Source organism: Poecilia mexicana, unplaced genomic scaffold (genome assembly GCF_051168715.1).
Source record: "Poecilia mexicana isolate PSO_F unplaced genomic scaffold, ASM5116871v1 scaffold_15, whole genome shotgun sequence".
Classification (NCBI taxonomy): domain Eukaryota; kingdom Metazoa; phylum Chordata; class Actinopteri; order Cyprinodontiformes; family Poeciliidae; genus Poecilia; species Poecilia mexicana.
Window position 1 is genome coordinate 16,245,683 of NW_028263384.1, and position 15,998 is coordinate 16,261,680.

The following is a 15,998-nucleotide window of genomic DNA, read 5'->3' on the forward strand; positions in this document are numbered from 1 at the left end:
GTCGGCTTGGATCGCACTGATTGGCTGAGGAGCAGCAGTGGGATCTTGTTAGGATCTAACACAATCATAGATGTTTATTAGTGTTGAAGAACAAAAAAAAAAAAACGCTACTTCATTATAATCACTGAGTTCTCTCTGTGACTGACTTCCTTTTCTCAGAAAAATGCATAGAACTAGAAGAGATTTTGAATAAATTAATTGATATAGTTTACTTAAACTGCTTTAAGGGAGTTGTGTTTTTTAAGCTTTTACGTTTCTAGGAACCAGTGTTCTGCAATTCAGGATTGTCTGTTTCCCTGAGGAATAAACATAACATAACATGAGGGAAGTAATATGCTCACTTCTTTCAGCGACGTTCTGGGTGAAGACCTGTGTTTATTTTGCCACCACCAGGATGGTATGGGAGAGAAAACAAAATGTCCAAAGCTCAGCAATAGAGAAATGCATCAAAGACCAAGTCTTAATACTAAGCTTTATACACTATATACATTCCACGTTGTTGTTCAGTCATGTTGACGGAAAATAAAAAAGTCTCATCATTCCAACCATTAAAAGTGTAAACATGGAACAGTGTCACTTTACTGTTAACAGTGTGCTTAGCTGAATGAGATCAAGAATCGGCTTTTCAGCAACAAACACTTCAGGTGGATTTGAAGTAAAACTAAAAAAAATTGTCAAAAAAGCATCCCATCCTTAGTGAAGAGGAACTACTATTGGTTAAAGGCTGCAGTGCAGTCAATAGATTCCAAGGATGGAAATTCAACATTTTCAAGTTGGAATAATTAAAAGAATTAAAAGAAAAAGTCCTTTAACTTTTAGTGGGAAAGTTTGAGAATTCTCCCCAGGAACAAACCTCAAAATCCAACATGGCAGATACAACTTGGTGATAAACACAGTAAAAACAGATCATTTATACGTTTGGCATTTGGTTTCTCATGAAACTCTCCATAAACACAGCAATATGCAGCTTTCTATACAGAACTTAAAGTTTTTGAGAATAAATAAAGTGGAGAAATAAACATCTTATTAGCTTGCATTGCTAATAGTACTTAGCCACATGGAGACATCACTAGTTGTTTCTGTTCTCCACTTCAGTTTGTTCTGGGATGTTTACTTTCCTGCACTTCTCTTTGGAGAGCTTTCTGATGAGCCAAAGATCAATATGCTTAAACACGTTTTTCTTTTTCTTTTTTTTTGTTTTACCCACTGGCTCTAAATCACAGTTAAACAGTTTGCATTAACCAAGGAAACCAACTTTTCTATGGAACACCAACAAATGTCTGAATCTCAATGATAACTGCTCACAGACTTTTAGACAAATATCTAAAAAGGTCCTGGTAAAGCATTTTAGGAACCATCCAGGCTAGTAGAAACTGTGATGAAATGGATCAGTATTTTGACATGTAAAAATTTACATTTGTAGTTCAAGGAGTTTTATGTGAGATTTTATTAAATATTTCCATATAAATCTATTAAAGGAGGTGCACTAATGGTGCAAGGGAATAAAAAAGCTTATTTAGTATTTAGTTTTTGTCATTGTGCCACATACTAAGTGCTTTTCTCTTTATTTTCTAAAAAACATTGGATGTCCTAATCGGTAAAACACTCATTCTGTTGTGTAAAAATGTAATTATTTTTGTTCTAAAACCTAGTAGAAGAAAAAAATGGGGTACTTTAATTTAAAAAAAAATGTTAGATTACAGAGACTTTTGAAAGCTTGCCATTTTTTTTATTTTTCCAAAGGCCCTTAACTTATGCAGGTAGAGGCAAAATTAATGTTTCCTTGGATTGGAAAAGTTTCTGACTCCTCATCTAGATCAAACAGGCAAATATCTGTAAAAGAAATTGTGGAACTGGTAAGTTTGTCGAGTTATTTTTCTATATGAGGATTTTTTTTTTTCTTTCTTTTTTACAAATGCACCCAAATTTTAAGGTTTAGACTTTTTGGTTGCCGTTTTCCAGTGTGATTTGTTTTAAATAATTTACATATTTTCATCAGTGGTGCAAGTAAATGCAGCAGACACTATAATTTCTATGGCTCCACTGGATGTACAATAAGGCTTTTTTTTCCCTGTTATTACAAGGTACAGAAAGACAAAGAGCAGCCAGAGCGAGCATGGCTATGACAAAGTCACGACCATGAGATGAATTCCTCAGATCCTTGCACACATGGTTTATTTTTAGACTTACAGTAGGTGATGGTACATGGATAAAGCAGCAGTGACTGCTTTCATTCCACAAAATCTAATCCAATCTAAGAATTCAACTGCATATCTATAGATATATGGAACCATGTATGTGTAATCAGCTGAAAGATCACAGCTGTGACTTGGCAATTTGTCCAAGCTCTTTGTTCTAATTGGTCCCGACTGCCAGACAAGTGACAACCAGGCCAGCAGGTGTATTTTTAGCCGCTCTTCTCTACAAACCAACAGAGCCGAGAGCGACAAAGCAGGGAGACTGAGGTTTAAACGTGCCTTGTGGTCGCTCCTGACTACATCTGATTACATTATGTAAAACAGCGCATCCTGAGTTCAAAGAGCAGAGAAACAGAGCAGCAGGAGTCCGGGAATGACTAATGGAAAAGACTGTGAGCGTTGTAACCAAGACATTAGTGTTTCCAAGTGGCGATAAAACACCAACTCACCTTCTGTAGACTGGTCGGATTCAGCTGGGTTTTGTCTATAATTTTCACCGCTACCTAGAGGAAGAAACAAAGAAGGAGAAAAAGATAAGCTAATTAATAATATTAAAACAAATGTGTGTGTATGTGTGTGTGTGTGTAAAAGAAAATTATCTTCTACATAGTATGAATATTCTGTCAGCACAGACAAATAAAGCAGAATACATAGACTGGAGGTGAGCTATACATGTACAGCAGTCAGGTCAGTGCAGCGATTGACTGCTGGCAGCAGGCTGATCTCTCCATCGCCATAATCACCCCAAAGTGCACAGCGAAACAGACACACTCTCCTCACTTTCTCAGAGCTCAGCAGCTTTCACAAAACCACGAGCTGAGTGATACTGCAGAGTCACCGGCGGACCCACACAATATGCTGATAAGAGATTGACGGAGCACTTTCAACAATCTGATGCGATTACACTCGAGTGCTTGTGAAATGCATACAAGCCTATTGTCCCTGAACAAAAAACAACTACTTAAAAGTGTTTCCCCCCCCGCCCCCTACCACAAAGAGCTAAGTGTCAAGATTGTTATGAATAGCGGCTGTTTTGTGGTCCAACCACAGACAATTAGGCCAAAATCAATTTTAGCCATGTCTCAGGGAGCAAAGGGATGCTTTGAAGGTAATGCAGTGCTGATCTGTTGGTTAATGGCGGGTGCTTAGAGGCAACAGAGGTTGATGGTCTTTATTGGCCTCCCACATTTTTGCAGTTGAATATAAAAAATTAAAAAAAATCTCATCTTCATAAAGAAATATCTGAAAATGAACATACTAAAACTCTTGGAAAGGGCAAGAGTTGAAACTGTTACATTTATGTTTTTTTAAAAAAAAAACTTGTGTGAACTCTGGTCCTCAGGGGCCAGAGTTCTGCATGTTTTCTCATGCTTTAGCACACAGGGATCAATTAGCTGAATTACCTGCTAAGCTATTAAGTTCTGCAGGAGACTGCGAACGACCCATTCACTTAAATCAGCTGTTCAGGCAGGGAAAGCTCCAACATGTGCAGGATTCCAGAAGAATTGAACCGAACAGCACTACTTCAAAAAGAGCAGAGGTTGAGGATTATTTATTACTCTATTTTTCACTTCTTGAAAAAATTCCAAACAGCTCTAATCATCATTTTTAATGTCTCCTCTTTTCCTCCAGCCTTTGAGTACAGCTGACTGTACACAAAAGTGATGGACTGATGCTACTCAGAACTCCATAAAATCAGACAGCATATACATTATGCTTTACTAATGACATGAAACAAGCAGGTAAGCAGTTAGTGTTTATTTTTTATTGAAGTGGTGTTCCTTTTTATGGATCATGTGCAATTTTGGTTTAGACCGGATCAAATGTTTGCATTTAAAAGACCACCAGCACAATTCATTTACAAGCCTTCATATTGCTGTGCAGATGCATGTGTTCGTCCTGTTAAGAAAAAGAGGTTCCTCTCCACTGTCACTCTGTGCTTGATCAGGATCAAAGTCAAAGAATTGATGCGATTTCTGCTGGGATTCCTCAGATAAATTTTTACCAGTCGACTTAATCGGACTCTACTGTTAAAAATAACTGTATATAATTAGACCCAAATCTGACTATCCGACTGTAAAGGAATGAATTGGATGAATTTGAATTCGGAGGATTGCATTCTGTATAACCGATATGAATCAAACCTGTTCGTCTTGTAAAATGTGCTGATTTTGTGAGCTGGCAGTTAATAAACATAATGAATTAAAATTGAAGTAACCATTTCTCATCTTCAAACAAAAATACCACACAAGAAATGGCAGCGCATGTTTATTTCTTTTAATGTATGTTTAATGTTGTTTTCTGAGGGATAGAGGTTCACCTTTTTCAGGTCATTGTTTGAAATCAAGAGCTCGGTTTAATTGTGAAACCATCTCCCAGACTTCCTTTGTCCCTGTGCAAGCTCAATTGTAAGAAGACAAACTGCTTCTGGAGATAGTTTGACAGCCATAATTACAATTTTTAATGACTTTGGCTGGGGCCTTCTGAGAGCCTAATATGCATGCTTCGGTGGGTGCAGATTGTGCCTCAGACCCCAAGCAGCACATTAAGGGGGGAGGGGGAGACCAGCAAGCAAAATGCTGAATCATGGCACAGAGAATGCAGGTTATTCATCACAAACAGGGTTTCCCCAACACCAGCACCGAGATTCAATTTCATCAAACGCCTGAAGCTACACCCCATAATGACGCCGATGTGGAGCTGGTGAACGAAACACAGTCCTGTAGAGGCAGAAAGAGAGCCAAGACTCACAGAATAAAGAAACAAAGTGTGCAGGTGGGGTCTATTTGCAGCTCGTCTGAGGTGGGCAGTTACTCTCTGAGACTTTCAACTTCCTGCGAACCGTCTTAAGAGTTTAAATGTTGGCCTGCTGAATGCTAAAGACGATCCTCTCCCTCTCATTCTGGCATTTTTCACTTTGCAGGAGACGTTTTCATTGTTACACAATGTTCTGATATAATCCTTTTAATCTCATTTGACAGTGACGTGGATGGATGACACAAAGTTTGCATTAAACGTGCTGCATCCGTCTGCTCACGCCAATGGTCTGGGGGTGAATAAATCAACTCCACAGCGACAGAAGGCCAGTGTGCATCTCTGTTAATTATGCAGATCGTTTGTAACTCAGCGGCCATATGCTTGGCGCCGTACGCCAGTCCCCGTCATCGCGCACTCATCTAAAACACGTGCAGAGCCAAGCGGAAGACGTGGAGGGAAAATTTTGTCGTGACGCCACTTAAGTGCTGAAGGCACCTGAAATGGTGTGCTGCGCCTATTTCCCTCCAAGCTCTTGCTGCACAACCACTGGTGCATGATTTAGGACACAGTTACACAATGAAAAGATCAGCATCCCTGCTACTAAAAAGAGACAGCAGTATTTGAAATCGATATTAGCGTTACAACACATCAAATGCACAAGAAGCACATAATGTTTCTTACTCTCAGCTGCAGATCAACGCAGATTATGAATAATGAATGCAAGCTTCTCCTGCAAATATAATATTGATTTTAGCTCTTCCATATTGACATGAACTCCTGCAACTTTGCATTCTTGTTTGCAAATTTCCACTCACTTAAGTTGCTTTCTGTGCTGTATTGAGAAATCTGAGATTCTAAACTGCAGACTAGGGCTGAAACGATTCCTCGAATGATTCGAGTACCTCGATTACTAAAATTCCTCGAGGAAAATTTACCTGCCTCGAAGCTTCGTTAATTTATGTTTTATTAGTTAGCGCACCGTGTTCCGGCCGGGACTTCATTTGCGTTGCGCGGAGCTCTCACTTCCGCCTCTGAGTTGTTGACAAAAGCTAAGTCTCAGCGGCATAAAGTCCAATCTTAAAGATTGGTCCGTGGGGATTTTATTGATTGATGATAATGCCCGACTTTTTATCGTTTTTGGGGAACCAATAAGCACCCTTAAAATGACTGGGGGAATGCCTGGAGTACGGCAGCATTTCTCCTCCGGGGCTGCTGGTTGAAAGCGAACGGCGGGAAGAGCGCTGAGGTGAGCGGATAGACTGAACAGGGCGGGCGGCTGAGTAGCTGATGCTTACCGTGTAAATGTAGCTTTACCGACGAACTGCACAATAAATTTCATATCCCGGTCTAAAGAAACGGGTGGCGGAGCGCATCGTACATGGCTGGTAGATGAGTTTCTGAGTGTGACCAGTGAAGGTGTCGTAAATATCCCGTATTGCTTCCCCCCGTGTTCGTCCCCCGGTCTAACGGTTCGTCAGTCCGCTGGTCTATTTCCTCCCCTCCACCCCATCTTACGTTCGTTCATTCGCCCTCTCCTCCCACTCCAGGCGGCATTTCCCGTATTTTCAAACCCAAAGCGTGACAGGTTAGGTGGCAAGGTGAGTTTAATTAATATATTAAATTCACTGAAGATCAATACATAAACTAAAAGCTGGATTGTAGACATTTTTATAAGCATATTTGTGAGCCTGCCTCTTTGTTATTAAATTCAATATAATTTCAGATTTTTCTATAACTTTTCTTCTGGTTAACTTAGAAAGTGAGCTATTATTGTTACAGGTTAGTTTTCTAAACTACAAAAAAGCAACTGTTAGGGATGCTCAAATATGAAAAATTGGACTGATATTGATATCTGATAGTAACACCGGTATTATGCCAGATTTACCAATATTTCATTTTATAATTTTTTTTATCCGATTACTCGATTAATCGTAAGAATAATCGATAGATTACTCGATTACTAAAATATTCGTTTACAACAGCCCTACTGCAGACATTTAAACATTAAGTGTTTTTTTTTAACTATGCTACAGTAGTGCCCTTAAATAAAGTTAACAGGCAGAAAAATATATAGAAACCAAGCTCAATATGGATGTCTATTATTTTTTTGCTGTGGTTGTGCAAGAATTCAAAATTCAAAAGATAAGCTAAATATTTACTGTGTCTGCAGACGTTTCCATATGTTTAGTTTGTAGTAAACTGAACATGGATAGCAGTTAAATAAACGGCATAATCATGCAGAAGTATGGACGTTTTTAACTGTTTGTAGCCAAATTTGCATCTTGTGCTTATCTATTCATATATGACAGGACAGGAAGTGGTTAGTGATTGGAGCAAATGTTTAATTTTTTAGCTGCATGTCAATATCTTCTCCCTGAGGCAGCAAGATCTGGCAAAAAAAAAAAAATGGAAACAACTCTTCGAGTACATTCAGTCACCTGTAGAAAAAAAATCAAATACCTGCATGGGTCTAATTATGCAAACGAATTTAAAGTTAAAATAGAGTCCTGACAGACAATAGTAAGTTATGGCACCTGGCCCTAGAAAGAGAGGGGTTACTCATTTGAAAACTGTGGACTTTTATTCTGAAGGTATTTTTTTATTGTCTCCTTCTATCTTTCCTTAAAGACCTGACGATAAAAAGTTTAGTGGCAGATCTGCACAATGCGGCAGCCACATTGATAGCTACCTGCATCATGATGCCCATTCACAATTCAAACAGAATAAGGAAACAGGTTAAGGTTAAGCTACAAAAATTTTTTACATTTACTGCAGAATCGGGAACATTTTGGAGAAAATTAAACACAATTGCACAGCGCCAAACCAGGCTTCCTCTGCCGCAGATTTCAGTTTTGTTTACTTTTATGCTTCCTGGTTTGGTAAACACAATCTGATGGAGGTGGTCATCTCTACAGACAGGCTAACAAATATGTCATCCAATAAATTAGGCCAATACCTGAAAATTATTTAAATAAAGATCAATATTTTAGCAGACCATAGTGAGGAACCAATCTCTGCTGCTGGATTCATAGCAGGCTTTTGATCAGCCACAGCTCAGTGAGCAATAAGTCAAGCAAAAGTTGTCAGAGCAAGCAGCGCTAATATCATCATCTGTTCTGGAGAATCTGCCTCTTTCAGAGACGGTGTGCGGAGCAGATCTGTAAACATGATGCAAGTGAGTCACCTGAAATATCTCTATCACCAGATCTCTAGAGGCACAGAAGGAGAGAGAAGCTGCTGTTTCTGCCAGCTCACAGCATCTTGTTAGTGCATGGATGCCTCATACCAAAGGAAACTGTCAAAAATCTGACCAAATGTCAAAGAAACTGGTAGATCAGGAAAAAAAAAGCCCACAAATAAATAAAATAGAGTCCCTGATTTACCTAAATATCTATTAACTTTCAACCATCCATTTTTTTAAACATTATCTCAGTTCCCATCAACCCAAACTGCCCTCAGTCTACTCTTTTTTTTTTTTTTTTGTTTCCATCAAGATGGTCTTACTACTCTCTGTGAGCTCTACAATCTCAGGCATTAAATCTATACACACGTGTGGGCATCATAGGCAGTGAGAGTTAAGGTGGGATGTAAATGCATCACACTTGAAATATAAGAATCTAAATGTTGCATCCGACTGCTTTCAGACTGCACTAATGCACATGCTGACAGCAGCTCAAATCGGATTAGACAAACAGTAAATGAGTGTAGTTAACAACTTAGTCAGTTCCAAACATCTGAAACAAGCTCACAAGCTGTAATAATCCAGCCGTTTGTCTAGATACAATTTAAGTTGCAGTTCAAATTAAAATGTAGCTGGCAGGCCATTGCTTCAGTAGGATTGCATCAGTTTTTATGGCTTCTGTTCTTTCCATCTATTCTCCCTCCACCTCTTGTCCATGTCTTTGCATTTTGATGAGCCAGCAAAGCCTTTCACACACACAAACCGGAGCATGACCTTCTCTTCCAGCACCAGGGGTCACATACGCAACCTGCTTGTTTAGCATTAGCATTGAAAGCCACGAGGCCGACAAACTCATACCCGTTAGACCTGAGAGACCAGCCGTGTTTTTAATACTCTGATAAAACCTCGGACTTCATGAAACTGAGAAGATTAAAGGATGCAAACGGCAAAAGACGCCAACATGAGAACACCTATGAGGTACATAGAAGGTGTAATTACAAACACACACACACACACACACACACACACACACACACACACACCATCACCCCAGCAGGTGAGCACTGTGCAAGCCTGCCTTTGTGTGTGAAAGAAAAGAGATGTGCATCAAAATAAGTTGAGCTACAAGATCAATAATGCAAAGAAAAACTTGTACCTCATCTTTATTTAACATGCATCTAAATTTACAAGATCTACTTGGTGGGGTTTTTTTCCCATATATTTTTTAATTGAAAGTCTTAAAATCTATCTGAGGCTCAAATGGATTTGGAAAAATTAAAAACAACCATACAACGCCTTGCAAAAGTATTCACATCCCTTAAACATTTTCACACATTACAACCACAGACAGAATAAATGTTCGGGGTTTTATGTGATAAAGCAACACAAGCCAGTGCAGAATTAGATGACATGGAAGGAATTTTTTTTGGCTGATTTTAAATTGGAAAAAAAAAAAAAAAACTGAATAGTGTGAAGATCCATTATCATTTCGCTGCAGTATGCAAGTTTGTCTCACCTCTCTCCCAGTCAGGATGTGCCTTGCTAGCTTCACTTTGGCAAAGTTCCCCTTTCCTATGGTCTTAAGGAGGCGGTAGTTGCCGATATGAGGCTGCTCGTCTGTGGAGGTGAAAGAGTTGCGACATCGTGGCAGGCTGTGACGACTCGCAGACTTTGTTGGGGGAGCTGGAGGCTCAACAAAGCCGTCCACCGACGAGTGCTGCAAGGAAGGCACACATAGAGATTAACAAAACCACTCTGCAACTTCATCTTAAAGCCATTTGGGTTTACAAATCAGAAGCAAAGAAAACTTGAGACAATCTTTTGTACGGCTGTCAAAGGAGGACAGACCAGGCACCTCTTTATTTGTAAATCCAAAGCAAATATGCTGGTATCTAGTATCACTGGGGTTGCTGTAGACTTACAAGTATAAATATAATAATAGTAGTTCTCGTCATGGAAGCAAACTTCAACAGTGGGAAAAAAAAAAGTCATGAATACAGAAAGTGGACAAAGATGTGTATCAGGAATTACTTTCATTCTTAGAGATCTCTGTAATACCATTTGCAAAATACCAGCTCTCATGTTCACTGAAAAGTGGAAATACTGGCTCTGAACGCTCACTGTCTGAAACGTCAATAGTAAACTCTGTATAGTCAGTTTGGAAAGTACTTAAGTGTCACAGCCTCTGAACACTCTGCACATCCTTGATTTGGGAGATTCCCCCGCATTCTTCCTGCACTGCTTGTTGGAGCTTCACCCATCCTAAAGGACGAGTCCCTATAGGTGTGAAAACTAATGGCTTTTGAGAATCGCCAGCTTCTATTTTCAAATAACTTTTAGGTGTTTTGACAGCAAATTGTCTGCTTCTGAATTTGCTTTGTATTTTACATTTAAACTGAAAGTAAAAGGCTTGAGATTAACAGAGGGATCAGCTGATGACCAGAAATGTTCAGTGAGAAAGAGAGAGAGCAAGACTTCAGTAGATAACAGGAAGGCTGAACAGTGCAGCAAAAGTACGGTAATCTGTTTAATCATTTCAAGCTAACGTCTAACATGGAAATTACTGGAGTTGGAAATGTTTTGGAAATATCAGAGTTAATCTACGGTGTGCAGAAGAAACAGCCTCATGTTTTTTTTTTTTATGATAGTGATGCTAACTACTCAATTGCAAAAATAATTTTGCCTCTAAAAATAATTGCAAAACCATGGTTAAAAGCAACTGCTCTCTCACAAAGTGGTTTGGTATTCATGCTAAAAACATTACAGCTCTTAAAGAGAAATCAGAATCATCTTGGTGTTGGGGTGTCAGAGGTTTAGAGAAGTCTGAGATCTGAAATCAGCAACAAAACTCTGATTGGTCCAATTCTACAAAAGATTATTTGTGTGACTTTCCTCATCGCAAGCATAATACATATGATCACAGGAGGATATGTGCTTGTTCCATGAAAATATGTGTTTAATGTTCTGGCCCAGAGCATTTGTTTTACCAGCTACTCTGGAGAACTTGGTTCCAAAGCATTTCTGGTTAATTCACTCAGAAACACGTGATTCAGATTTTAGCTATCAAAAGTAAACACTGGGTTTTCTTCATAAAAGAATGATGAACCAGAATACCCCAAGTCGTCTAGAATACAACATACCTTCTGCAAAGTCAACTTTGGCTTCATACATGCATTTTTAGCTGCACTAAACTTATAACTTTAACCTCTACTATTACTGGCCACATGACAATATTTCCTCTTAGTGCCTGAAAATATGCTTTTAAAGTAAAAAGTACATAGTGTTTATAAAGCACATTTCACAAGTAAAAAAGTGCTCACAGAAGCTAAAAAACACTGAACACAGGGACATCCAAAATAGGACACAACAATCTAAACACAAAAAGCTTAAGATGCTAAAAACAACCCATTAATCTGACTAAAAAATCTTAACTTCTCCTACTTTGTAAAAATTCACTTCTACATATTAAATGCTTTTAAACTTTCCTAACAAGTAAAGTTTGAGAACGCCTGCATCCCTCCCTCCCCCCCAAGACGTGAATATGCATCCCAACTAAAACGCAAAAGGCTAATGAAGGCAAAACATATACACTCAATTTATTTTGTCGTTACTTATCCTGGAAATTAATAAATTGCACTAATAAGTAATGTCAACCACAAGCTATGTGAATAAAGACGCTAAATTCAAACAATAACGTGTGTGGGGGATTTTTGGTCATGTTTCAATATTGTTTTTTTTAAATCCTAGCACTCTCTCACTGAGAGTACTATCAAGGAGGAAACAATGCAAGAGAACCCAGTCTCTTCCAAACATAAACGCATAATTACCCACAAACCAGGACTCAGTATCAGAGGAGACAGATAACTTTTGACACCTTCAAAATGTGTAGCACAGAGCCACAACTTTAGCATTATTTGAAGGTGAACAGCTTGCTGTGAAGGCAGCACCGGTGCAGGCCTGGAGCAGTCTCCTCTCGTCTGCCTCCTCTCCTCCACAACAGCTGCTGATGTCAGTCCAGGTCAAAGATCCCATGATCCTCTGCTCCCGAACACCACACCCCGCCGCAGAATAAAGCCTCGGTCGGGTTACCCAGGCGCCCGTGTTCCTGTTTCACTGGGGAAATGCTACACCCTGCAGGGTGTGTGCCTCACCTCCGTCAGCCTCCATCCTGACAGAGTCAGATCTACGAGGCAGGCTCACTTTCGCCGGTTTTGCCGTTAAAAAAAAAAAAAAAAAGAAAACAGTTGGGGGCAGGAGGGGAGGACTTTTGATGGCATGCCAGCGAAGGTCCACGGTCTCGCTTCGCACAAACATTTTGCAAGTAGAACTGTACATAAAGTAAAATAAAAAATAAAAAAACATACATACATATACAGTGAAGTGACTGAGTTCTCATGTTCAAATACTGTACAAATGTTGTCTCTTGTCCCTGGCCAATGACATCCTGTCCTCAGGGAGGCCATACAAAAGAAGCACATATACACAAGAGGAGAGAGAGAGGCCTCTTTATTGCTGGTATAAAAGCCACTCACCTCACTCTAAGTAATGGAGTCTTATGCAATGCAGTTTAGCTGCTATTTTGCCCTACAGGGCTTGGAGCTGGGCTTGTGCGGGTGCAGAGTAGTCCGGCTGACTGCTTCCAGTGATGCTGAGACGGGGCTTTAATAGCCACCTAGTAATCTATGTCTGTGGGAGCAGCTTTTTCCAGACATTTACATTAGCTGCTGATGCATTACGGAAGACTAACCGTGCTCAGCAATGCATCTAATAATGGTCTGAGAGGGAATATAATCACGCAAAGGAAGCTTTGTTAAGCTATGCATCTATACTGCTGAAGGAAAAACACTTTCCTTATTTGTTTTTAACTTCATGATGATCGAAATGCATCTATTCTGAAAGAGAGATGAATAAAGTCTCTAGCTGCTGACAGACATTGGTCTTTTTCAGCTTTTCTAACTTTTTTCTGATCTGTGACGGCGCAATACATAAACCCTAAGAGATCCTGCTGACAACAACACTCTTCGCTGTGGATGGTGTTACAGAGTGGAAAAAGACTTGAGCTTTTTTCAGCGTCAGCCCTCGGTTCAAATCAGAAGAACCTCATAAGGTGTAAGAAGGTTTTTAAATGAGCTCTCTGGTAAACCATTCAGGCTGACAGAGAGCAAGACTTCAACCGATAACAGGAAGGCCGAACAGCTGGCAGTGAATATGATCAGTTTGATCATTTTAGGCTATCCACCTCAGTCTCTCCTTGAATATGTTTGGATTTAAGAAGTCTGAAGCCTTTAGGAAAATCTGAGGTAAAGTTGGGTCCTTCGTTGTTTGTAATGGGGCGACCATCTCTAGTCTTCAACAGCCAGTGTTCTGCATGGCAGAATTACCTCCTCAGCATGATAATGAGCCACTGATTTGATTTAGGAGCATTGGACCCAGGAAACATCTTAACATGCATCAGCTCTTGAAGACTGGAGTTGCTCTAGAATGTGCCGTTTTGTAATGCTGGCCACACAGTCAAAACCTATAAAATGGTCATTTTAAACTCTATAGTTTTGTCTTGTTTCCCAATCATGAAACGTCCCACTGTTACTAATCTAAATGATTTTTGACCACAGGCATTCTTCCAAATATGCCAAAATTAGTAGCTATTAGTAGAACAGGCTGCAAAATTTATGTAAGTTCAACATAAACCAGTGTTGCTAAATTAATTATTAAATGACGCTGTCCTTTTAAGCAACTCATTCCAGTGATTTCCAGTCAGTGTCAACAACATGGCAAGCAGAGGCTTCAGTTTCCAGGAAACATCAGAGGGACCCTCATGTGTCACAGCCAGTGTCAGCAAACACGGCTCAGGCCTCATAGGAGATCATCTCAAAAGATCCATTATATTAAAGAGCTGTGATCGGGATGAGGGGAAATAAACAGGAAAGCACGTTCATAAACATTCCCTCACACTGGGAGGTCTCTCGTGATTTCAGTGATGTCTCTTAATAAAAGCCTGTCTGTAACTCTCCCTCCTCCTCCTCCTCCTCCTCTACACTGAGTGTGCAGTTACAAAAGGGCCCAATGGGTGATGGATGTCACATTGCGATGCTACCAAACGCTGCAACTGAAAAGTAGGGCAACAACCTCCCCCCGTTCACCGACACATACTGACGTTGAGGAACAGAAAATTCCCACAGCTGCACGAGTGGAGCGAGGAAATGTCCCTCAAAGGACACAGAGACAATATTTCATTCTTTACATTAAGCACCAATGCTTTGCTTCTGCCTTAAAGCCTCACTGACGCAGTGCGTTGTTTAGGGCTATTGTGCTTGAGAAACTAGGACAAACATAACAGAGCTTCACCTTTATTCTAGGCTGGTTAACTTGAGCTTCGTGCTTTTATTCCCAGCAAGGGGAAAGGAAGAAAAAAAAAACCCTAAGTGCTCATTGGTGGTGTCGCTGTGCAACACTGAACCCTGCAGAAGCCATTAACCAGACCGCTCCACAATAAATAATAAAAAAAAAACACACAAAAAAAAACCCACCGTATTCCCGAACACCATTGTTCGGCCTCCCTGTCTTCTGAATTTCTGTCTAAAAGAAAAACACTTACATTCTCGGTGTCACGCTCGTTCACTGTGGGCAATGGCGTTCTGGTCGACATCTTGTGAGGCTCGCAGGCCGCTCAGCGATGCAGCGGGCTGGGCAGAGCAGAGCAGACACGGCTCGGTGCCTCGGTCCCCTTCTCTACATCCCCTTTTAGCGGGCCTTTTACCGCAACATGTCGCGGACGGACGGACCTCGGCGGACGCGTCGGATTTCCTTATCGGCTTTGTGCACTTCCCCTTCAGGTGGACTAGTGTCAGACAGGAAAGGAGGAAAAAGAGAGAGACCGACAGAAAGGGAGGAGGAGGAGGAGGAGGGGGGACAGGCCAGGAAGATGCGTCGGTTTGGACGGCTCTGCGCAGCTCATCTCAAACCTCCCACCAGGAAGGATGGAGGATCCCACTCTCTGCCTCTCTCTCTCTCTCCGTGTCTCTCATACACACATTCCCTTTGTTTGCTCCTCATTCAAGTCACCAGAAAACAGTTAAGCGCTCTTTCTGAGCAGCATCCGTCTCATTTAGAGCATATAAACTGCATCTCGCAAATTGCTTTTTGATCCCGAAATGATTCCTGGAAATTTTAATTATTGTACCCTTTCGACATAACAAAGAACAGCAGTATCTATAAAAAACGACTGCTATTTCGTACATGTTTCTGTGATTTAGCTTGATGTTTTTTTTTTTTTTTTTCATTATTATTCAAGTACTCTTAAGTGTTTGAACGTGTATCCACAGAGGCCTAATTCAGGGATAAAGCTTAATTCATTATAAAGTGAGCTGATTTTGCCACCTGTTGGTCTACCCCTGCATTGCACCCTGCTTTGTTCATCTGCCTGCGAATGAAATTGTGACATTTATGAGTGAACAAACAGCAAAACAGATCCGCTATCCACTTCCAGACGAGAGACGTTCTTTTATTTTATCAATGAAGTGGTCACATGTTGTTTTCTGGGTGTGGTTATGCTGCTGTGCGTCCATCTGTGTTGTCACTATCTGTCCACTAGGTGTCAGGCTGCTGACGCACATGTGGAAGCTCATTTAAAGGGACCGCTCAGAGTTTATTAAAACGATGCTTTTCCAAAATTTTAAGTTACTACAGTATGAACTTTATTGTTAGTCATCCTGTGTCATCCCTGTGAATATCTATCTATCTATCTATCTATCTATCTATCTATCTATCTATCTATCTATCTATCTATCTATCTATCTATCTATCTATCTATCTATCTATCTATCTATCTATCTATCTATCTATCTATCTATCTATCTATCTAT

At 40.2% G+C, this 15,998-nt stretch overlaps 1 protein-coding gene across 2 annotated transcripts in view; it reads right to left on the reverse strand.

Moving 5' to 3' along the window:
• The window catches only part of mark1 (MAP/microtubule affinity-regulating kinase 1), a 39,093-nt gene extending 23,319 nt beyond the window's left edge, over positions 1–15,774 (reverse strand). For both annotated transcript variants that reach the window (XM_088012822.1, XM_014987560.2), the window contains exons 1-3: positions 14,732–15,774; positions 9,653–9,853; positions 2,648–2,701 (exon numbers count right to left, since the gene is read on the reverse strand). In XM_088012822.1, the coding sequence (XP_087868948.1) occupies positions 2,648–2,701; positions 9,653–9,853; positions 14,732–14,782 (306 nt within the window). In that variant the 5' untranslated portion in view covers positions 14,783–15,774. The remainder of the gene's footprint in view (positions 1–2,647; positions 2,702–9,652; positions 9,854–14,731) is intronic.
• Positions 15,775–15,998: the final 224 nt, after the last annotated feature.